At 40.5% G+C, this 25,732-nt stretch overlaps 1 protein-coding gene across 37 annotated transcripts in view; it reads right to left on the bottom strand.

Annotated features, from left to right (window-relative positions):
- Positions 1-25,732, bottom strand: part of TRDN (triadin) — a 478,227-nt gene that overhangs the window by 70,596 nt on the left and 381,899 nt on the right. For 36 of the 37 annotated variants that reach the window (XM_072141623.1, XM_072141646.1, XM_072141659.1 and 33 more), the window contains 7 exons: positions 23,491-23,538; positions 21,951-21,989; positions 16,783-16,824; positions 12,544-12,588; positions 9,643-9,690; positions 4,904-4,924; positions 4,406-4,444 (listed from right to left, as the gene is read on the bottom strand). In XM_072141623.1, the coding sequence (XP_071997724.1) occupies positions 4,406-4,444; positions 4,904-4,924; positions 9,643-9,690; positions 12,544-12,588; positions 16,783-16,824; positions 21,951-21,989; positions 23,491-23,538 (282 nt within the window). The remainder of the gene's footprint in view (positions 1-4,405; positions 4,445-4,903; positions 4,925-9,642; positions 9,691-12,543; positions 12,589-16,782; positions 16,825-21,950; positions 21,990-23,490; positions 23,539-25,732) is intronic. The other variant, XM_072141627.1, reaches the window with a different exon arrangement.

Below are 25,732 nucleotides of genomic sequence, written 5' to 3'. Positions count from 1 at the left end.
CAGTGAGAGACACTACCGCCATACAGTGATGGACACTACTACCATACAGTGAGGGACACTACCCTGATAAAGTGAGGAACACTACCGCCATACAGTGAGGGAAACTACCCCCATACAGTGAGGGAAACTACCCCCATATAGTGAGGGAAACTACCCCCATACAGTGAGGAACACTACCCCCATACAGTGAGGAACACTACCCCCATACAGTGAGGAACACTACCCCCATACAGTGAGGAACACTACCCCCATACAGTGAGGAACACTACCCCCATACAGTGAGGAACACTACCCCCATACAGTGAGGAACACTACCCCCATACAGTGAGGAACACTACCCCCATACAGTGAGGAACACTACCCCCATACAGAGAGGAACATTACCGCCACACAGTGAGGAGCACTTCCGCCAAACATTGAGGAACAATACGGACATACAGTGAGGAACACTACGGCCATTTAGTGAGGAATACTTCCGCCATACATTAAGAAACACTACCACCATACAGTGAGGAATACTACCTCCATACAGTGAGGAACACTACTGCCATACAGTGAGAAACAGTACTGGCATACAATGAGGAACACATTAGCCATGCAGTGAGGAACACTACCGCCATACAGTGAGGAACACTACCGCCATACAGTGAGGAACACTACCGCCATACAGTGAGGAACACTACTACCATACAGTGAGGAACACTACGGCCATAGAGTGAGGAACACTACCCCCATACAGTGAGGAACACTACCGCTATACATTGAGAAACACTACGGCCATACAATGAGGAACACTACGGCCATACAGTGAGGAACACTACCTCCATACAGTGAGAAATACTGACCCCACACAGTGAAGGACACTACGCTAATGCAGTGAGGGACACTACTGCCATACAGTGAAGAGCACTACTCACATACAGTGAGGAACACTACCCATATACAGTGAGGAATACTAACCCCATACAGTGAGGGACACAACCCCCATTCAGTGAGGGACACTACTCCCATTCAGTGAGGGACACTACCTCCATTCAGTGAGGGACACTACCCCCATTCAGTGAGGGACACTACCCCCATTCAGTGAGGGACACTACCCCATTCAGTGAGGGACACTACCCCCATTCAGTGAGGGACACTACCCCCATTCAGTGAGGGACACTACCCCCATTCAGTGAGGGACACTACCCCCATTCAGTGAGGGACACTACCCCCATACAGTGAGGAGCACTACCCCCATACAGTGAGGAGCACTATCCCCATACAGTGAGGAGCACTACCCCCATACAGTGAGGAGCACTACCCCCATACAGTGAGGAACACTACCCCCATACAGTGAGGAACACTACCCCCATACAGTGAGGAACACTAACCCCATACAGTGTGGAACACTAACCCCATACCGTGAGAAATACTAACCCCATACAGTGAGATATACTAACCCCATACAGTGAGGGACACTACCGCCATACAGTGAGGAACACTAACCCCATACAGTGAGAAATACTAACCCCATACAGTGAGGGACACTACCCCCATTCAGTGAGGGACACTACCCCCATTCAGTGAGGGACACTACCCCCATTCATTGAGGGACACTACCCACTTATAGTGAGGAGCACAACCCCCATACAGTGAGTAGCACTACCCACATACAGTGAGGAACACTACCACCATACAGTGAGGAACACTAACCCCTAAAGTGAGAAATACTAACCCCATACAGTGAGGGACACTACCCCCATTCAGTGAGGGACACTACCCCCATTCAGTGAGGGACGCTACCCCCATACAGTGAGGAGCGCTACCGCCATACAGTGAGAAACACTACGGCCATACAGTGAGGGACACTACCCTCATTCAATGAGGTACACTACCCCCATACTGTGAGAAACAGTACCACCATAAAGTGAGGAACACTACCGCCATACAGTGAGAAACACTACCACCATACAGTGAGAAACACTACCGCCATACAGTGAGAAATACTAACCCCATACAGTGAGTGACACTACCCCCATACAGTGAGTGACACTACCCCCATACAGTGAGGGAATCTACCCCCATACAGTGAGGGAATCTACCCCCATACAGTGAGGAGCACTACCCCCAAAGAGTGAGGAGCATTACCGTCATACGGTGAGGAACACTACCGCCATACAGTGAGGAACACTAACCCCATACAGTGAGGGACACTAACCCCATACAGTGAGGAACACTACGGCCATACAGTGAGGAACACTACGGCCATACAGTGAGGAACACTATGGCCATACAGTGAGGAACACGACCGCCATACAGAGAGGGACACTACCGCCATACAGTGAGGGACACTACCGCCATACAGTGAGGGACACTACCGCCATACAGTGAGGGACACTACCGCCATACAGTGAGGGACACTACCCCCAGACAGTGAGGGACACTACCCCAAGACAGTGAGGGACACTACCCCCATACATTGAGGAACGCTACCCCCATACAGTGAGGAACACTACTGCCATACAATGAGAAACACCACCTCCAAACTTTGAGGAACACTACTGCCCTACAATGAGGAATGCTACCCACATACAGTGAGGAACACTACCACCATACAGTGAGTAACACTACCACCATACAGTGAGTAACACTACCCCCATACAATGAGGACGCTACCGCCATACAGTGAGGACGCTACCGCCATACAGTGAGGACGCTACCGCCATACAGTGAGGACACTACCGCCATACAGTGAGGACACTACCGCCATACAGTGAGGAATAAGTTACTCGACACTTTATCAGCTTCCTTTTATAGCTGTCAGTGGATTCTGCCTAAATAAGAAGGAAAGACTGGTGGAAGAGAAGCACACATGAATATTTTTTCAATAACATGTATTACAAAGTCTACACCATTGAATTATACAATTTTGTTATGTTTTAAGGACTCAGGCACTTTTGCCCTTTTTACCACTGTTTTCTCTTTTTTTCATTGTCAGGTTTTAAAAGCCATAACTATGTTTCTTTTTCTGTTGAAGGCTTATTTTTGGGGTGGCAGGGTGTAGTTTTATAGTATTATTTTGATGTGCTGTTAACGTATTTATTAAAGTTTATTGATAATTCTTAAATTATACACAATTAATGTTTCAAGTCATAAATAGACAATTGTTTAATGCCAAAGTCTTTAAATAAACTTAAAGTGGTTGTGGTTTAAACGTATGGTGGAGCTTGAAAATGCAATGTTGACATGCTGCATAGTTTGTTGGGGGAATAAAAACACAGAATTTTACTGGAGTGCTGCCTTGACTTGGATTTTTTGTGTATTGCAGAATATCTACTAGAGAGTCTCATTACAGTCTTAGTTGTACATCATTAGAATATGTTCCCACTGTCCAATCTTCAAATAACTGTCCAAAGTTACAATGGATAACTAGAACTAATTGGCAAGAAGCAAACAGAGCCAAAATGCAATAACTACAATAACTACAGTATTTTTCAGACTATAAGGCGCACCATCAATAAATGCCTGCTAAACCGTCTAGGTTCATATATAAGGCACACCGGATTATAAGGCACACCTGATTATAAGGATGAATGACCAGCAGGTGGCAGACCTGTGCACAGTTCAAGGCAGCTGTTGTCTGTAAGTAGGTTCATATATAAGGCGCACTGGACTATAAGGCGCACCTTTAATTTCAGAGAAAATTAAAGCAGTTTTTGTGCGCCTTATAGTCTGGAAAATACAGTACATTTAAATAACACTGTTGCTCAGTAATTAGTGGGATGTGCAAGCAATATTCCAAAAATGTCCATGATAACATGTTTTGTCAGTTTTCTGCTTTTTTCCAGCTTTTGTTTTATTGGTGTCTCAAATATACAATGAAAAATCTTCAAAGTACTGTATACAAATTTTTTGTTCTAACTTTTCATTTTTTAAAAATGCAAACCACATGATATTACCAACAATACATCTCCCCAGAAATGTTAATAAAACTGAAATAACAAATAAAAACCAAAATGGTGCCACAACAAACGTAAGGAGGAATTTATTAAGTGCTAGCACATTGTGATATTGACCTCACCTTGCTTGTTACATTGGATATACTAAGAGCCTCTGTCCTCTTAGTGTATCCATTGCACAATCGTATTCCCAAAGAAATGCCCGGTATAGAAGTGCGCTATATCCTGTGGCAGGAACTGGTTCAGGCAACAGCTAGCGAGCCGTTGTAAGTTGTCCCTGCCTCTTGCAATGGAAATTGTAAAAAAAATGCTTGAAAATTCAAGCTAGTTTTAGTTGGTGAAGAGGTTAAAAGAATGTTTAGTTTGATCATTTGTCATTCTTTAGCATAGAGTTTGCTATAGAATGAGCATCATATTAAGTTCACTTTAAGAGTCATTAAAAAAAAATCAATATTTAAACATACCTTGCTTTTCTGGCTTCTTTGATACTTCAAAATCTTTCTCTAAAAGGAATATATATATATTTATATATAAATGTCATCTTACATTATTTTTTTTATATTTAGCTTTATGCTTTTGAAAGACAAGAGCTAAGGACAGATGTGAGAAACAGATGAAAACAGCACATTGTTATATTATGTGTTAACTCTTCTCAACAGATGTCATAGCCCCTTCCGGCTGTGATAACAGATCATGCACAAAGCTTGTCACATACAGTAGCTGGAAAATGGAATAATACAAGCACATCAGCTCATTATCTTTGCTTGATATATTCTGGTACTGTGCCTTGTTTATTACATGATGGTGCTGGGTGTATGCCGATAGCTTAAGCGGGTAAAATGCATTATGTGCAATTCAATGGCATATTTTACCATATGCGTTTGATTTCTAGTGAACAGCATGTGAATGAAGCTTAAATAAGCATACAACATTGCGATAATAAAGATTTGTCTAAAACATACTTCTTTCTGCTTTTACTTTGACTAGAAAAATAGAAAAAAAAACGATACGTCAATAAATATGACAAATTTCACAATGTTATTTTTTAATTTATTTGAATATGTTCATTTCAATGAAAATTTGTGTTCAATTTTTAAAGGATTATTGGGGGGCAGGCGCTGAAAGGCAATATACTGGGGGGGGCAGGGGCTGGCAGGCTATATACTGGCAGATATGGGCTGGTCAGTTTTATACTGGCTGGAGGCTGTGACCAATGCATTTCCCACCCTAGGCCTTTTTTGTGTTAAAATTAGTTACCTCAGCTTATACTCGAGTATATGCAGTTAATCTTATGAGTAATACCATCCATCTTTAAATATATCTTTGTAAAATCCTTTTAACATACTGGGGGCATGTGTTATGCTTTGTACACTAGTAGTCTTGTGTGCAAGCTGTGAAAAAGTTGCAACTCCTGTTGCACAGCCAGGAAATTTTTAGTATTTCACCCATTTGTCTCCCTTTTTTGAAAATTAAGTGTGGCAGGGCACAGGGTGCACGTAACAAGAATAATTTTACTATAACTGGTTATAGATTGTATATACCCCAGGCTGGACCAGGATCGCCCACTGATTATTTTTCAAGTTATTGTCATTCAGTATACAGTAATTAAGTAATAAAGGTATAAAGAAATTTATTAGCAAATAATTTTGTACTTGTTTCAATTTGGTACGATGGTGAACACTCACACACCAATTTAAAAGAAATGGAAATAGACTTTATACCCCACACCGAAAGGATCAGTTTTTGTGATTCAATTTTTCACTTCAAGAATTGCAAAAACGATCAATTGTTTAGACAAATGTATAAGAAATTGTACTGGGAAAAACTGTACATTTAATATTCCACACAATGAACTGGGAAAATATTTCTAATGTGGTAGACAACAGACTAACACCATTGTAGAAAAATTCTTTGAAGTTTTGTTTTTTAAAACCATGCGCTAGTCCATTTATAAAATGTATTATTTCTACTAAAACTTCTTAAAAACTTTGGCAAAAATATATCTTTGCATCTGCTTGATGTAACATCTGGAACTTTTTCGTACTGCTGCGTTGGGTGTAATTTCTTGGAGGATAGATTGTCATTTTCATTAATATAAGTTTTACTACTTTTCTTTTTCAAGCTTTTATGGGTGGTTAAAGCTATTTACACATTTCTTTCAGTTACAGTGTTTACTATATGAGATAATTGTAGTTATGTTTTTTATATTATATTTATGCTATGTTATTTTGTTATTTTTATGAATTAATATGTTTATTTATGGATTCATTGTAGGGAAGGGGTGATTTCTTTTTGTTTTATTTGTTAAAAATCTTTTGTAAACCTTCTTTTAATTGTTTCTATTATTTCCAACATTTTAGGTTGTTTGAACTTCTAGAAGGCTGTAATAATAAATGCCAAATGACAGACCTCCTTCCCTACATGATGTTGCTGCAATGATTGGTGCAAGCAGTAGATGGCAGGTGTCTACTATGTAATACATGCTTGAGATCATAATAAAGGGGTGGGTGTAAGGGGTTAAATTGCAGCTTGGTTTTGTTAAGGTACTGGTAGTAGTTAGAGATGAGCGAGCACTAAAATGCTCGAGTGCTCGTTATTCGAGACGAACTTTTCCAGATGCTCGAGTGCTCGTCTCGAATAACGAGCCCCATTGAAGTCAATGGGAGACTCGAGCATTTTTCAAAGGGACTATGGTTCGGGAATAAAATGTGTTAATTAATTGAAAAAGAATGTCTTCTGATAAGTTATCAGATGTATGCAAACATCTGCAATCTATTCTTCACTGTTCCGAGCGTATATTATCTCCCGACAAGTTAGCAGATGTGAAGAACAGTGAAGAATAGAATAAAAACAGTGACCACAGGATCATTTAAGTGAAAAACACAGTGAAGAATAGATTGCAGATGTTCAGCACATCTGCTTACTTGTCGGGAGATACGCTGTCCCGGGATCCGCTGCTCTTCTTCCACGGAAGTCTCCCCGATGTCTCCGTGCCGCTGCCCGATGTCTCCGTGCCGCTCCCCGATGTCTCCGTGCCGCTCCCCGTTGTCTCCGTGCCGCTCCCCGATGTCTCCGTGCCGCACCCCGATGTCTCCGTGCCGCTCCCCCATGTCTCCGTGCCGCTGCCCCATGTCTCCGTGCCGCTGCCCCATGTCTCCGTGCCGCTGCCCCATGTCTCCATGCTGCCGCTGCCCCATGTCTCCATGCTGCCGCTGCCCCATGTCTCCGTGCCGCTGCCCCATGTCTCCATGCTGCCGCTGCCCCATGTCTCCGTGCCGCTGCCCCATGTCTCCATGCTGCCGATGCCCCATGTCTCCGTGCCGATTCCCCATGTCTCCATGCTGCCGCTGCCCCATGTCTCCGTGCCGATGCCCCATGTCTCCGTGCTGCCGCTGCCCCATGTCTCCGTGCTGCCGCTGCCCCATGTCTCCGTGCTGCCGCTGCCCCGGTGTCTCTGTGCTGCTCCCCGGTGTCTCTGTGCTGCTCCCCGGTGTCTCTGTGCTGCTCACCGGTGTCTCTGTGCTGCTCACCGTGTTCTGCAATGTGTTCTTCACATACTATTTTGTTCGCACCGTTCCGCGCGCATCTCCCGACAAGTAAGCAGATGTGCCGAACATCTGTAATCTATTCTTCACTTTTTTTTTCACTGTGTTTTTCACTTAAATGATCCTGTGTTCACTGTGTTCACTGTTTTTATTCTATTCTTCACTGTTCTTCACTGTGTTTTTTTAATTAAATGCTCGATCTCGAGCAGGGGAAATACTCGTCCGAGCAACGAGCCGTTTCGAGTACCTTAATACTCGAACGAGCATCAAGCTCGGATGAGTATACTCGCTCATCTCTAGTAGTAGTGTATTAGGTTAATTTTAGCTAACAGTTTTTACTGAAATAAACGCAAGCTTCTGTCATGCTTCTGTCATTATTGCCATGTATTCAAGTGTTGAAGAACTAATACCAGCTAACAGACTAATATATTTATTGGATTTTAGAGAGTCTTGATAGATTACACTGAAAGGAAAGGATCCATAAGATTTCCATTAGGTTTCTATGACTAGGATATATTTATAACATGTTAGACTATGATACTACAGTAGATAATGAAACCTAATAGTGCAGCTTGAGCACAGCTTTAGTCAATTTGGTGACACTTGATATTGCTTCCGAGATGTGTTATTGCAGCTAAACCCATTCTGTTTTCTGTGTTGTTTCTGTTGCTCCAGTCACCTCCCCAACCTTAACAATTACATATCGATGACCTATCCTAAAAATTGATGATTAATAGAGATGAGCGAGCACTAAAATGCTCGAGTGCTCGTTACGCGGGTCGAACTTTTCCCGATGCTCGAGTGCTCGTATCGAATAATGAACCCCATTGAAGTCAATAGGAGACTCGGACATTTTTCACTGAAAGAACACATTGAAAGAACACTATAGAAGAACACATTGCAGATGTTTGCAGATGTTTTCACTGAAAGAACACATTGAAAGAACACAGTGAAGAACACATTGCAGATGTTCCGAACATCTGCTAACTAGTGATGAGCGAGTATACTCGTCCGAGCTTGATGCTCGGTCGAGTATTAGCATACTTGGACCGGCTCGTTGCTTGGACGAGTATTTGCCCTGCTCGATAACAAGCATTTAATTAAAAAAAAAAAAAAGTGAATAACAGTAGGAAAATACAATTAAAACATTTAATGTAATCATTTAATTGAAGAACACAGTGAAAGAACACAGTGCAGAATAGATTGCAGATGTTCGCAAACATCTGCGATCTGTTCCGGAGACACGCGTGCAGAACAGTGTTCTCTGCAATAGTATTTGAAGAACAATATGTGTGAAGAAAAACTTGCAGATGTTTGGAAACATCTGCAAGTTGTTCTCTACACATATTGTACTTCAAATACTATTGTGGAGAACACCGTTCTGCACGCGTGTCTCCGGAGCAGAACGCAGATGTTCACGAACATCTGCAATCTGTTCTTCAGTGTTCTTTCACTGTGTTCTTTCAGTGAAAACATCTGCAATGTGTTCTTCAGTGGGTCGGACTGTTGGTCCTGCTCTAGCCCGCTCTGCTCCAGCCTTCACTTCAGCCCCCGCTCCTCTCCTCCATGCCCGCTCCGTTTCGCTCCAGCCTCCACTCCTCCATGCCCGCTCCAGCCCCGCTCCGCTCCTCCATGCCCGCTCCAGCCCCCGCTCTGCTCCTCCATGCCTGTTCCAGGCCCCGCTCCGTTCCTCCATGCCCGCTCCAGCCCCTGCTCTGCTCCACTTCAGCCTTCAGCCTCCGCTCCTGCATGCCTGACCCAGCCTCCGCTCTGTGATGCCCGCTCCGTTTCGCTACAGCCCTCCAGCCCCCGCACCGCTCCTCCACCTTTCAGCTAGTGTGTTCGGAACATCTGCAATGTGTTCTTCACAGTGTTCTTTCACTGTGTTCTTCACTTAAATGATCCTGTGTTCACTGTTTTAATTGTATTCTTCACTGTTCTTCACTGTCTTTTCTTAATTAAATGCTCAATCTCGAGCAGGGGAAATACTCATTCGAGCAACGAGCCGTTCTGAGTATGCTTATACTCGAACGAGCATCAAGCTTGGACGAGTATACTCGCTCATCTCTAATCATTAAGTTATGTAATGAAAAAAAAACCCTTTAATGTCACAGAAAAAAACTACAGATTATTAATGAGAATATATCTAGACATACCTGTTTTTACATTTTCTGGTTTCTTTCCAGTCTTCTTTGTTGTTGTCTCTAAGAAAACATAAATACATTAGTTATTATTTTCCACATTAATTTGATTCCTATTATCTGATTTGTAGTTCATATTTGTATTCAGTATTTTATTTAGATTGCAGTAATGTATAAAAAACTTGGCAGGTACAGTAATTATAAAGGATTATGGTTAGGGTTCTACTGTAAAGGTAGGCATTCTGCTTGAGTTGAGTATATTCTGTCCATAAGATATCACCATAGAACATTTTTAAGGGTAGGCCGCTGGATATTACATTACTGAATGGAGGCTGCTCTGCATTTCATTATTGAGAGGAGGCTGTTGGACATTGGATCATTACTAAGCAGAGGATGCTGGGAATTTCATTACTGCGGGGGTGCTGCTGGGAATTTCATTACTTTGGGGAGGCTGCTGGGCATTCCATTACTGAAGTCAGATTGCTGGGCATCTCATTACTGATGGGAGAATGCTGTACATTTAAATAGAAGGGGGGCACTGCTTGACATTTTGTTACTGACTGGAGGCTGCTGGGCATTTCATTATTGAGGGGAGACTGTTGGACATTTAGTAGTAAGGGAAGGCCACTGTCAAACTTTTCATTAGTGCAGGGAGGCTGATGCTAGTAAATATATGATATATGAGTATGGTGCTGTATTTATACCTGTTTGTCTGTGGGAAGGGAGAAAGTTCTTCAAAGTCAACTATCACTGAAGCCCTCCACCAGTCAGGGCTTAATGGCAAAGTGTGCTGATGGAAGCCTCTCCTCAGTGCAAGGTATATGAAACCCTGCATACAGTTTTCAAAAAAACACACAGGACTCCCAGACTATGAGAAATAAGATTCTCTGGTCTGATAAGATGAAGCTTTAAATTTTTTGTTTTACTTATACGGCCAAGTACAGAAATATCTTGGATAAAAACCACTTCCAGAGTGTTCTGGACCTCAGACTGGGCTGAAGGTTCACCTGCCAACAAGACAATGACCCTAAGCACACAGCTAAAATAAAAAAGCAGTGGCTTCAGAATAACTTTGTGACCATTCTTGACTGGCCCACTCAGAGCCCTGACCTAAACCCAATTAAGAATCTCCAAAGAGAAAATGGCTGTCCATTAACATTCATTAACCAACTTGTGGGAACTGGAGAGGATCTGCAAGGAAGAATGGCAGAGGATCACCAAATCCTGATGCAAAAAACTTGTTGTGTCGTTCCCAAGAAGATTCCTGGCTAAAAAGGTGCTTCTACTCAATGTTGAGCCAAGGGTCTGAATATTTATGACCATGTGATATGTCAGTTTTTCTTGTTTAATAAATTTCTATAAACAGGTGAGGTTACTGTTAATTCCATAGAATAAACCTCATTTGGTTGTTTCCCTGAACCTTGGAAGTGCTGCCATTTTTTGCTATGAGATTCTGTACCTTTGCCCCCATCTTGGTTTTGACCCGGATTTGTCCAACTCTGCTTGTCTGTTGTTTATCCCAGGATGACCATGCTTTACCTATCTCAGACTAGTGTTGGCTTTCTGTGTACCAGTGTGAACGCTGGTCTATATCTGAATTTCTGTTTTCTGTCCACTCCACTATCTAGCAGCTGCCAGACAAAGTAAGTCTTTCCCTGTCACCTTATAGGGTAATTTAGGGACCATTAGTTAGGTTCCTGATAGCAGGTTCGTCCTTGTCCGGGCGGCTTATCTGCTGCAGGCAGGGCCATATCCAGCAAGGATGTTGCAGGCTTATCCAGTGTGACTGCTAGTGCCAAGCCTGGTTGTTGTTGGGCTGTTGCTGGACTGGTTCTTTACATATATATTATGTATTTATAAACAGTCTTTTTGGTTTGTATTGAAGGGGTTGGCTATATTAGGAGGGGGCTGTTCATATGGCACTAATCATCTGCATCTAAATTTCTCCTCCCCCTCTCTTCACTTATTGCTTTCCCCCACCCTCAGCCTCTCCTCTGCCCCCCCTTGCTTACTTCACCTTACTGCCACAAGCAATTTTCATTTGAATACCAAACACCTCACCACCCCACCACCCTTGGACTCACCTTACACTGGTGACAGGGAGCCAAGTAATGTTAAGGAAACTATTAAAAATGACTTTATGTAGCATCTGAATAATTCCAATTCTTTTTTTATTGTTTCTTTAACATTTTTAAATCAACCTGCCAGAAGGTATTGGAACCTGTCACCATGTAAATATGACCTTCTTATTGACAGATTCCCTATAATGTGAAAAGGCAAAATATGTCATGTTACTTACAAAACATTTGTTAATGTATTTTGCTCTTTATGTTATATAACACACCCTTAATTAATGAAGTAGAAAGTGCTGTACAGTATATAATCAGTCAAGAGGGCCCAGCACCCCATATACAATAAATTAGGGGTGTTGTACTCACTCTAATTCATTCCAGTGAACTATATATAGCAAAATAAAGCACTTGTATGTAATGTGGCATAATAGTACAAGATGAAAAACGAAAGTGTGTGTGGGCAAAAATCCTTTCAGTCCAGTTCCCCAAAATTCTGTGCGCAACCATGCATAGGAATTTTAGCTGCACATAATGTTTTTTTTAACATTTTCAGAAAGCTTTATTTGTTTCCAAAACAGATTTCAGTGATAAACAGGTAGTTATAGAGCAGAGAAGTACAGCAAAAGCTCAGATCATTAGGTAGTTTCATATTGCAATTAGTCTCCTTGCAAAGCAATAAAGCAATAATATCAAGAAATTAGGAAAATAAAACAAAATTATATTGAAAGATTTGATAGATTATTTTAGGTATGTCCACAATAAAGGATTGTGTAGTGTTTGGTGTGATATAATTGAGTAAACTTTTCTCTGAATAAAATCTTTTTTCATAGAAGCATTAAGTTACCTTTCTTTACTTGTAAAGGTTCTTTTTCAAGTTTTTTGATAGTTTCTAAAAAACATAAGATGTAGTTTACAGTCATTTGCAAAATTCTGTTGCTTAAAAGAGTGGTCACTAACCCATGGTCCAGGAACGGTCCATGGAGCTTTAAGAATAAAACAAACATATACTCGCCCTGTCTTGCTCCCCTAAAGCAGCAGCAGTTCCCTTCTCTCCCTCTCAGTAGCCATTATATGTTTCTCTAAAGATGAAAGACGTGATGACGACATCACAAATTTCTGCTTTGGGGGAGCTGGGAAAGGTTTGATTTTGCATTAATAAGGTTTGTGATCTACCTGAAGGGGACATACATCACGGTGCTACAGATAGGGGACCATTACAAATTGGTGTGTTATAATGCTCTCTTTTCAGCAGCCCCCTTCTTATAGTGACTCATTTCCTGTGGCCTGCCCTTTTAAGGAAAAACTTAGAAAGATAAGCGCTATAAGAAGGTAGCTACAGAAAAGAGGGCTCTACAATGAGGGAGCTGCAGAAAAGAAGCCACTATAAGGAGGGGGCTATAGAAAAGGAAATATTATTAGGGGGCAACTCAATGACGGGTATGGGTAGCATTAAATCTGTAAATCTAAATCTGACTGAGCATTAAAATATACATATTAATCATTGACATATCTAAATAAACTTGTAAAAAATGTATGGTTATGCATCAATGCTATAGTATACAATAAATAAGTTTCTAATAAAAAAACATTCATCTATTATTTCAGACATCATTGGACTTGTGTCTCGAACATTTCTGCAGTGTATTATGTTGTAATTACTGTTTTACTAATTTTTATTATTAAACAATTGACTATAGTTACCAAGTAACAAAGTAGGGCCCATATTACACCTGTATTTAGAGTTTTTGTTTAATTTTCTGAGTTAGAGGAGCATAATGTCTCTTCACCACCAGTGGTACCTCTGCCTACCCAAACCTCTGATCACTGGAATGAACTCAGCATGTCAGTTCATTCCAGTGATCAGAAGTGTAGGTCAGGAGATCCCTTCAGCACATGGAACAATTTTAACTGACCAGGCACAGAGGGCCTCTGGTAACACACATAGAGTCCTGCAGGCTCATTAGTATATTTTTAAAAGTTCATTTTAGAAGAAAGGGGGCAATGGATAACAAATATACCGTAAGAGGATTAACACAGTCACAGTGCCTGGATCTATCAGTAAGTGTTCCTGTTTTATCATGCTTGATAATAGATGGTGTCCATTTCAACCCACACAATAAAATGAAAAAATAAAAAGTATAACTTGTTCCGCAAAAATGAAGCACTAAAACATCTTTGTCAACAAAAAAATAAAAATGTAAGGCCTCTTTGATGCAAAAACAGGTGTTTTTTGTCATATGAGTTTTTACTTTGTCAAAACACTGAAACATAAAGCTATATAAATGGAATTTCTACATAATTGTGCTAAAATGTTATATTATACTTTAAAATATCAATGTAAAGTTTATTGCATCCCACAAAATAAATAAATTGTCATATAATAACATTCACAAAAACTAAAAATGTTATAGCTTGTATGGTGCACTGTTGAATTTCCCATAACATAATTTAGAGCAAAACTTTGTGCAGGCTGGAGAGTAATGTATAAATTGTGTAAGGCTACATCAGGGTGCACTTCAGATTTGACTTTCCCACAATGGACCCCCAACCAAGGTAGAGATTATTTAAAAGAAATTGTTCTTGTATCTCAAAGGGCTCTTCAAATGTGGCATAACACCTGAAATCTGTTCCAGCGAACTACAAATGCCAAATGGCGCTCTTTCCCTGTTGAGAAAAACTGTGGGGCAGATTTATTTACCTGTACCAGTTGCAATCCCAGAGGTGCGTTGTCCGACGAGGATGAAGTCCGGCGCGGTTCTTCAAGATTGGGCGTCCATTTTCCTGCATCTGTCGCTTCCCGACGCCAATGCTTTACGTTGACATGGTTTTTAGGCATTCTTTCATTTTTTATAGGATGTTATAAAGCTTAAAATTTTGAGTGAAATTTTTGCAACTTTTTATGAAAATCAAGAAAATCTATATCAACAGGGACCTACACAACTTTTAAGTGACTTTCAGAGGCACAAATATTAATAAAACACTGTAAATTGCCTCATTATAAAAACTACACCCCTCAATGAATGAACAAACAACTTTAAGTTTGTTAACCCTTCTGGTGTTTTACAGGGGTTATAACAAAATGGAGGTGGAATTTGCAATTTGTAAATTTTTTTGAGAATATATTAATTAAAAAATATGCATTCTTAATAGATTAAATGATGAAAAGCTCAGAAAAGTTTAATACCCAATTTATCCCGAGTATGCCAATATGGTAGTGTACTGCTGTATAGGGGCATGGCCAGGCATAGAATAGAAAGAATGCATTTCATAGCAGATTTGCGTTGTAACATTTTTTTTGTAATGTGGACATAAGGGAGAATATTCTTTCCAGGATGAGATCCACTTTTCATGTGCATTATTTAGAGGGATTCAATAGCTAATTGATGAGATTTTATTAACTCTTTCTTGGCGGGGATAAAAAATAATTAATTATGTAAATTGACGTACAAGTATATCCCAATTTGTATGCATTTCTGGACATTTAAACCACTACCCTGTTTTACATGTATTTAGGCTTATTTATTGCTGAAATAATAACTTTGTAAAAAAGCTAGAGGTGCTCAGGCTGACGGCACTGAGGTCCTCTCGGCTTCCATGGACTTTATTCACGCTCCTCGCTGCAAGCATCCTCCTGCCGCCGGCCACACTCGATTTATCCACGCCCCAGCTCTGACGTCACTGGCCAGATCCTAGTTCCCCAGCCGGAAGCATGAGGAGGTTAGCAGCGAGGGCATGCGTAAATTAAAGTCCGTGGAAGCCAAGTGGCAATAAGTTCGGCAATAAATAAGCCAAAATACATGTAAAACATGCTCCCCTGCAGCCCCTTTGTAACGAGCAGCCTGTTTAGGACACTCTACTACCAGTTATCTAGTGGTAGATGTCCTTCAATTTTTGTTGTTTATTTTTAGCATTTTTTATGGTGTTCATAATGTGGGTTCAGTGACAACTTCATTTTATTGTGTGTGTTGCTACTGACACCATCTACCATCAAACATGATAAAACAGGGACACTTACTGATAGATTCAGGCACTGTGACTGGTAATCCTCTTGAAGTATATATGTTATCTATGGCCTCTTTCCTTCAAAAATTGACTCTCAAAATTATGTTAATTATGCTCTATGTGTTACCACAGACCCTCTGTGCCCAGTCACTTAAAATTAATCACACCTACTAACTTAAAATTAATCACACCTACTAACTAAAATGCACCATTTTCCATACTAGTGCATTGTGGTCTATGAATAAAATGAATAGAGTGGATAAACAATGTATGGTTGAGGAATTGGTTTTATAAAGATTAATGTACAAAAAACTACAGTGAAAATAAATATGTATAGGAACTAACAAGTTGTAAATATATATTTATAAATGTTTCTCAATGTAAGTTGAACTATTAGAGTATATGTTGGGTTTAAAGAATAATTGGGACTGGACACTAGCAACGCCCCAGAAGAAGCCAATCCGGGCGAAATCCAGGGTCGGGTGAGAACGTGCAGCTGGCGTCCCATATTGGAGTTTTATATGCGCATTTTTATCGCTCTTTTGGTAGTATGTTTTTAACCTAAATAAATCCTGAGTGTAAACTGTACTACTGGAATAAATTTCTTCCAGCGATCTACCGCAACATATGTTGCATACGGAGGAGGTCACAAGAAAAACGCAGGAGTGTTGGTCTGAATAGCGGTATATTCTTATCGGAGGATTCAGGAATTTGTGCTGGAGGAGTGTGAACTGCTCTATTTTGTGAGTGACATATTGGAAGAGAAAGACACACGGAAGCAAAGGAATCGGGAGCTCATTTTCTATGTTTTACAATTTGGGTTTACTGGATCAACCCTTGACTGTTTGTAGCTCCATGAGAGAGGTGTGCAGCACATAGCTGTTATTGAGATATATATATATAGTTTTACATTTGTACTAATTGTTTAACAAAATATGTTACTTTTTCTATTTTAAACATAAAGAAACAATGATGCTTTTTATAAACATTAATACCCAATGATCTCATATCCCATTTGTATTTATATTGTGGTCAGAAATTAAATAACCTATGTAGAATTAGTTATTGGTAATATATTTACCTTTTGTTTCCTCTGTTGTTGTTTGTGCTTTCTCTGGAGATTCTAAAAAATAAATAAAAAGAAAACTATTTAAACATTCATCCGAAATGTAAAAAGATTTTTTCAGATATTTTAAAATCACAATAAATATGGTGTGTGGTATGTTTACATCAAACCCCACCAATGAAGCACACATTTTCATTGAAAAAAAATACATTTATGGGATTGGAGCAAATGCACTAAAGATTACACTAAACATCCAACCAAATGTTTGAAATGTTTGCATTTGACATAATATAATCATATCCCTTAAAATACTCAATTCTAATGTAAATGTATCTTACATTCTTTGGCTCCTGAGTTCAGGCTTCCTCCTGACTGACTGCTCATGCCTCAACACAGACAGGACAGGGTTTAAATTAAATAAATACTAGGATCAATAAAACATTGTCTGTTTGGTAATAGTACTTAAAGGAAGTCACGTCACAAAAGGGAGAAGAAAGTGGCTCTGGCACTACCCCCAAGCACCCTGCGACACAATTGAACCCCGGCTCCGTTGGAGTAACGTATGGCATATGTTGCAGTAGGGTGAAGCCACAGGTGGTGCTCAGCAGGAAAACAGTATAATCTTGAATAGATGTGAAGAAAATCGCGGCACTCACCAGGAACGCTTCAGTATTTATTCATAACAACACAGGTGATACAGGACGCCGGCATGCGGCAAGGCGACGGGCCGTCTCTAGCCTCTGACGTCATCCTCCCGGGGCATGCGTGTTTTAAGCGCCGGCCCCGGAAGGTCGTCATGGATACATGGCAACAACAAAACATGCAGGTGCATAATCATACGTGATTAAACTAACAATATGTTAAAAACAAGAGCATATAAGGGAATGCAGTTTACAGGCAATAGTACTATGTAATTAAGACTGGAATGGCTAAATTTGATCAGGTTAAGGGTACGCGTCCATTTTTGGGTTTTACAAAAAAAACGCTCAAATCGTTGCGGTCGTTCAGACCCAAGGCGTCCATGGCGTTACACCTAAGAATCCATTTAGCCTCATGGCGCAATAAAGCTTTTTGGCGATCCCCACCTCTTGGATTATTGTCCAGCCTTTCTATACCAGCGAAGCGAAATGGATTCGGTTCGTTGGGGTGGCAAAGTCTTGCGTGCTCGATCAGCCACGGACAGCCGTTCCCAGTCAGAATGGAATTAAGATGTTCTCTAACTCTGATAAACATACTTCTAATTGTTTTTCCAATATAAAAACTATTGCACGAACAGACGAGGACGTACACTACAAACGTCGTTCTACAGGTCATAAAGCTCTTAATGTCAATTGTTACACCTCCTAGGTTCAAAGTTTTGGCTTGCAAATTATACCGGCAAAAATTGCAGTGCCCACATTTAAAGTTTCCCTTAGGAGCACCCTTACTGAGCCAATTTTGTCTCGGAACAGAGTATCTACTCTGGACTAGCTCAGTTCTCAAAGTGGGGCTGCGTCTGAAGGTAACGAGTGGCCTATGGGCCGTGAGCTCAGCCAATTTTGGTTCCTGATGGAGGATGTTCCAATGCTTATTAATGGCTTTACGAATAGCGCCATCGTTAGAATTAAATTCAAAGGAGAAAGCAAATCTCTTATCTCCATCATTTCTGTGTTTCTTAGCATTGGAGAAAAGACTTCGTCTAGGAATAGCCTCGGCTTTTTTTAGGGCGGCCTGTATATCCTCATTTGGATACCCGCGTTCTAAGAACCGTGTGGTGAGTTCCTGCGCTTGCTGTTTAAACCTTATGTTGTCACTGTTAAGTCTCTTGAGACAAAGAAATTGGCTGAAAGGGAAGCCGGATTTGACGTGTGGGGGATGGAAACTGTGGTGATGCAGATGTGAATTTGTCGCTGTTGGTTTTCTATAACCTTCCGTAAGCAATTTTGAAATTGATTTATTTAAAGCAGCACGTAAACTCAATTTGCGTAGGTTTTTCTATGACAAACCCACATCTGAGGCAGAACGCAGGCCTGGCGAGATCCCCAGCATCATTGGCCCTCTAGGGTTTAGTCCCCCCGACACCACTTCAAATATTAACGAGTCGGAAATCCGATTATTACATGACCTACACCACATGACCGACTTTGAACCTGTATATAACAACACTACACAGGTATGCATTGAAGAGTTTAGAGGGGGGCTCCCCTCCTCTTTTTGCCCACCCTTGCCGGCTGGTCATCCCATAGACATTTTCATCCAATGCGTCACTGAAGACGTTAGAGCGCTTATCTATCCTACCACCCCTGACAATTTGTCCCCTAATGAAAAAATAGCTCTAAAACATCTTAAGGCGCGGGATGACATAATTATAAAACCAGCCGACAAGGGTGGGAACATGGTGGTTATGACGCGAGACTACTACCTAGCGGAAGCTAAACGCCAGTTGAGGGATGACTGTACTTATAAACGTCTCGACCAAAATCCTACTATTAAGTATGCATCACACCTTCAGACTTTACTTAGGCGTAATGTTGAAAAAGGGGTCCTTTCTAAGAGAACAGCAGACCGTTTGTTTCCAAACAATCCCACTTATCCCGTGTGGTATTTCCTCCCTAAGATTCACAAGACCCTTTGTGATCCACCGGGACGTCCCATCGTCGCCGGTATAGGGTCTATTACAGAACCCATCTCTCAGTACTTGGATTGGCTATTACGCCCACTGTTAAACGATATCCCGGCTTACCTGAAAGATACCACTACTTTTCTCCTGGCGATCGAAGATTTAGTATGGCAGGACGGTTTTCAACTCGCATCCATTGACGTTGAAAGCCTGTATACCCGCATCCCGCAGGACCTTGGCGTTGAGGCTGCCCGTCTGGCCCTGCGGAATGCGGGTAAGAATGCAGACTATATCGAGTTTGTCAGCGACGCACTCACCTTTGTCCTTTCCCATAACGCGTTTATGTTCGATGGTTCTTGGTATGCGCAGAGAGTGGGCACGGCAATGGGTACACCCGTAGCCTGTACATTGGCCAATATCTTCTTGGCAGTTTTCGAATCCCGCTTTGTCCACTCTCTGCGCAACCCATTCATCAGAAATATCCGCGTCTATCTTAGATACGTGGACAATATTTTATTGTTTGGGACGGGTCACATAACGAATTCACTTCATTTGTCGACTATCTAAATGGCACTAATGACATGAATATGAAATTCGCTTCCTTATTTGGGGGCGACTCTCTTGACTTTTTAGACGTAAGGATTAAAATAGTGGATGGCACCCTGCTTACGGAAGGTTATAGAAAACCAACAGCGACAAATTCACTTCTGCATCACGACAGTTTCCATCCCCCACACGTCAAATCCGGCGTCCCTTTCAGCCAATTTCTTTGTCTCAAGAGACTTAACAGTGACAACATAAGGTTTAAACAGCAAGCGCAGGAACTCGCCACACGGTTCTTAGAACGCGGGTATCCAAATGAGGATATACAGGCCGCCCTAAAAAAAGCCGAGGCTATTTCTAGACGAAGTCTGTTCTCCAATGCTAAGAAACACAGAAATCATGGAGATAAGAGATTTGCTTTCTCCTTTGAATTTAATTCTAACGATGGCGCTATTCGTAAAGCCATTAATAAGCATTGGAACATCCTCCGTCAGGAACCAAAATTGGCTGAGCTCACGGCCCATAGGCCACTCGTTACCTTCAGACGCAGCCCCACTTTGAGAACTGAGCTAGTCCAGAGTAGATACTCTGTTCCGAGACAAAATTGGCTCAGTAAGGGTGCTCCTAAGGGAAACTTTAAATGTGGGCACTGCAATTTTTGCAGGTATAATTTGCAAGCCAAAACTTTGAACCTAGGAGGTGTAACAATTTACATTAAGAGCTTTATGACCTGTAGAACGACGTTTGTAGTGTACGTCCTCGTCTGTTCGTGCAATACATTTTATATTGGAAAAACAATTAGAAGTATGTTTATCAGAGTTAGAGAACATCTTAATTCCATTCTGACTGGGAACGGCTGTCCGCGGCTGATCGAGCACGCAAGACTTTGCCACCCCAACGAACCGAATCCATTTCACTTCGCTGGTATAGAAAGGCTGGACAATAATCCAAGAGGTGGGGATCGCCAAAAAGCTTTATTGCGCCACGAGGCTAAATGGATTCTTAGGTGTAACGCCATGGACGCCTTGGGTCTGAACGACCGCAACGATTTGAGCGTTTTTTTGTAAAACCCAAAAATGGACGCATACCCTTAACCTGATCAAATTTAGCCATTCCAGTCTTAATTACATAGTACTATTGCCTGTAAACTGCATTCCCTTATATGCTCTTGTTTTTAACATATTGTTAGTTTAATCACGTATTGTAATGATTATGCACCTGCATGTTTTGTTTTTGCCATGTATCCATGACGACCTTCCGGGGCCGGCGCTTAAAACACGCATGCCCCGGGAGGATGACGTCAGAGGCTAGAGAAAGCGCTGTCTAGCGCGAAATGGCCCGTCGCCTTGCCGCATGCCGGCGTCCTGTATCACCTGTGTTGTTATGAATAAATACTGAAGCGTTCCTGGTGAGTGCCGCGATTTTCTTCACATCTATTCAAGATTGTACTTAAAGGAAGTCTGCCACCTCCTGACCCTTCCAAATAAAACAAGAATTGTTTAAAACTTACCAATTTTACATTTTCTGTTTCCAAGCCATATTTCATTTTCGAGAAAAGTTTGTTTTATCTTTATGCAAATTGGCTTCTTGGGACATCAGGGTGTGACTGCTGGTGCAGAGTTTTACCTTTTCCTGATACTCCATTCAATAATTGCTGTTAAAATTTGTGCAAGTGGGTGTTGTCAGAAGAATAAAATTGTTGCACCAGCCGCCACAACCCAATATCTGGTCTATTGAGAAGTTTATTTGCATTACGCTAAAAATTTAATTTTTTAAAAAAATTACTGATTACTGGAAAGGTATAGCTAAAAAATGTATGCAGTGCCCAAAACAAGGTTTGTATTACCTGTGGGTGGGGGGGCTGGAAGGTAGCGGATTCCCTTTAAATTATTATTTTTTTTTAATCAGCATCTTGTACCATGCATTATACTATATTATACCACACATGTGCATTGTTAAGCTAAAATGATCTAATATAGACTAATATAGATTAATTTCATATCCATAAAAGTTTCCCCATAAAAGGTAACATGCAAATTACCTTTCTTTGATTCGTTTGTGGTTCTTATCTCCAGGGTTTCTAAGAAATGTAATTTAAATATGTAAATTCCAGTAAATTTTACTTTTGTATTACAATTCTACTTCATCTTTCACAAAAAATTTGGAATTGTATTTGCTTCAAGAGGTTTTCCTACCAATTAAACTAAACTGATGGAGAGATTAAAGCTTGTCAATCTCCATCAGATACCTCTAAACATGGGATGGTTGATTTGTAGGCAAATGTATTTATTTAAAGCCATCATTCTTTGTTGTGTTTAAAAATGAGAAGCTTCATATTCATACTAATTGATACTCTGATACTTAATAAGTCACAAATTTCCGACAAAATTATTGTACTAAAAATCATGGCACTCCAACTTGACAAGGACAATACACTGTAGGAGTACTCGGATGGTTGCAAAAAGTCACTTGCTATGAGATGGTTAATTAGTGTGCAAATTTATTTATTTATTTAAAGCCATAATTCTTTGTTTTATTTGAAAATTAGAAGATCTATGTGTTTTATCTATTTGTCTATTGATTTGTGTAAGCTTAAAGCACACCTATTATCAGCTCTCTGTAACTAACTCTGTCTATTCTACCTTCTGGAGCAGCTCACAAGGATTCCATCCCAGCCCTTATCTAGTTATTTCATACATTAATAATTCTAAAATCATGGTTTCTTTATTATGTAAATAGGCCTGGGCACAGGGAGAGAGAAACTGATTTCACCGCAGTTACCCCTCCACTACACTCCCTCTGCTTATATCTGTGTGTAATGTATAGTAAAGCGGTACTGGTGTTTGTTTGAGAGACACAGACATCAGCTACACAAGTAGTGTATAGGAGTAACAGCATGTCAGGCTGTTACTCCCATAAACATGGCTACATCCAGTAGGAGTTGTATCTCATACACACGGGTTGCAGGGGGTGTGGCCACCTAAACCAGGAAGCAGATATAGGCAGCCAGCACCAGGAGTATTACATCATTACACAGGCTGTCAAGCACTGGGGGTGTGGCTGTACCTCCCACTCATGAATAAGCTGGACAGCCGAATATGATAATGACTCATTGGACCCATCTCAGGTCATTTGCATACAGCTTTAGGACCTGATTGTTTAAGTTTACAGGCATATAGAGGGACAATGTAGGGATATGCTTTCTAATGGCAGTTTATGAAAATATATTTAGTTTTGGGTGGTTAATTTGCCTTTTAAAGAAAATATAAATCCATTCTGCCCCAGGTGCCCGTTAGCGAGAGGTGCCCTCTGCTCTCCTGGCTCGAAAATAATGGAAACAATTTGATCAGCACTCATTTGTTTGAATAAAACATATTATAATTTTCTATTTGTCCATGATAAGAGCACTACTAAGAGCACTACTAATATACAGACATGAGAACATACAATGCCAGCTGACGTCTTTCAGCCCTTTAGTCATAGACAACATAGAGAAAATTTGTGCTAACTGATATACCAATTCGGCCGGAAACACAACCTACTTATATATTTAAAAAAAATATAAAATACATAACATGTACCTTTCTTTAGGTCTGCAGGTACTTGTTCATATTTTTGCACAGTTGTTTCTAAACGGATACAAAATGAATTAAATAACTGAAACCAATAAATATGTTTGGTTACACTTAATATATAAAAACTTGTTTACAAACACAATTTTGCACCTATTTAACCCCTTAGCGCTCTGCGCCGTAGCTGTACTGCGCTGAGTCCCGCGAATAGCGCTCAGCGCAGTACAGCTACTGCGCAGAGACGATGCCGTTTAACATCCCCGGCTAACACCCGCGGTCGGAGTGGGCTCCGATCGCGGGTGTTTAACCCGTTAAATGCCGCGGTCAACGCGACCGCGGCATTTAACATGCCTTCTGGGGGTCTTTACCCCACGATCGGCCCCCCCGCACCGTTTTCGGGGGGGCCGATCACTGTTTTGGCACCTCTGGGGTCCGATCGGGACCCCAGAGAAGCCTGGAGGGTTTACCTTTAAGATGGCGTCTGTGACGTCATCTTAAAGGCAAAGTGTCAGCCTATGCATCTGCATAGGCTGGCACTGATAATACCCTGCAATACATTAGTATTGCAGAGTATTATCAAGAACAAGCAATCAGATGATTGCTTGTTCATATCCCATGGTGGATCATGTAAAAAAAAGTAAAAAAAAATGTTTTTCAATAAAAAATTACTTTATAAATCACTAAAAATGCCCATAAGCCCCAAAACATATAAAGAGACATATAACGCTCAAAAAAGTCTAAATCATAACACAAACCCCACATATATAGTATCACCGCGTCCGTAACAATCCATAGAATAAAACGAAATAACTATTGAACCCATATGATGAACGCCGTAAAAAAAAACCGTTAAAAACCCGCCAAAAATTATGATTTTTACCTATTATATCCCACTAAAAATGCAATAAAAAGTGATCAACAAAACATATGTACTCCAGAATGATATTGTTGCAAAGAACAACATGTCCCGCAAAAAACAAGCCATCGTCCAGCTCTGTAGCCAAAAACGTAACAATGTTATGCCACTTGGAAGACAGCAATGCAAAAATGATAGATTTTTCCCCACATTAGGGTTTTATTTGGTAAATTTAGTAAAACATAAGAAAAAATATTCATGTCTGGTATCCCCGTAATCGTATCGACCCATAGAATAAAGATAACAGGATTATTAGGCTATACGGTGTACACGAAAAAAAAAAAAAGTAAAAAATCCAGTACAGAATTGATGCTTTTCTACTCATGACCTCAAAAAAAGTTCCAAAATTTTCAACAATAGGTGATACCAACCCCAAAATGGCAACACTGGAAAAAGCATCTCGTCCCGCAAAAAAAATGCCGTCACATGACCCAAATAACGGAAAAGCGAAAATTTTATAGCCTTCAAAAGGGGGCAACCAGAAAACTAAAATCCTGGCAGCTGCAGGGTGCTCCTTCCCTTCTGCGCCTTGCTGTGCCCCCATAACACAAGTAATGTCCACATGTGGGGGGTTGCTGCACTCAGGAGAAATTGTAGAACAAATTTTATGGTGAGTTTTCTCTTTTTATCTTTTGGAAATGTGTAAATTTTAGGGCTAAATGAACGTATAACCGACAAAATTTGACCATTCTAAATTTCACCGCCATTTTGATTCAATTACTATGAAGATCTCAAGGGGTTAACAATCTTTGTAAATACTGTTTCTGATAGTTTGAGGGGTGCAGATTTGAAAATGGGTTGGTTATATAGGGGGTTTTGTTGCTAAATATGTAAAATTTTATTTCAAACAGTATTTATCCCCAAAATAGTCAATTCCGAAAATACGGAAAATCGCTATTCGATTTGTAGGCCGCGTGACGGCAAAATAAATTATCCAAACATTTAAAAAATTATGAAAATGTAAAGTAGACAAATGGGAAATGTTATTCTGCAAGTTATTTAGGTGGTAAATCTATCTGCCTGAAAACGCGGTGATTTAGAATTTCGAAAATGGCAAATTTTTCTAAAAATTCATCATTTTTTTCTTTTTTTTGTAAATAAACGCAAAACTTATCAGCCAAAATTTACCACTAAAATGAAGTACAACATGTGGGGAAAAAACAATCTCAGAATCGCTTTGATAAGTAACAGTGTTCAAAAGTTATTACCACGGGAAGAGACACTGGTCAAATTTCAAAAAAAAGTTGCGAGCCTTAACCTGCAAACAGGCTGCGTCCTTAAAGGGTTAATGTTAAAATTAAATATCCATTATTATTAACAGTTTACACTGTTAAG

The sequence above is a fragment of the Engystomops pustulosus genome, chromosome 3 (genome assembly GCF_040894005.1).
Source record: "Engystomops pustulosus chromosome 3, aEngPut4.maternal, whole genome shotgun sequence".
In the NCBI taxonomy this organism is placed as follows: domain Eukaryota; kingdom Metazoa; phylum Chordata; class Amphibia; order Anura; family Leptodactylidae; genus Engystomops; species Engystomops pustulosus.
The sequence above is the reverse complement of the archived record's forward strand: the minus strand, read 5'-3'. Positions and strand labels throughout refer to the sequence as shown.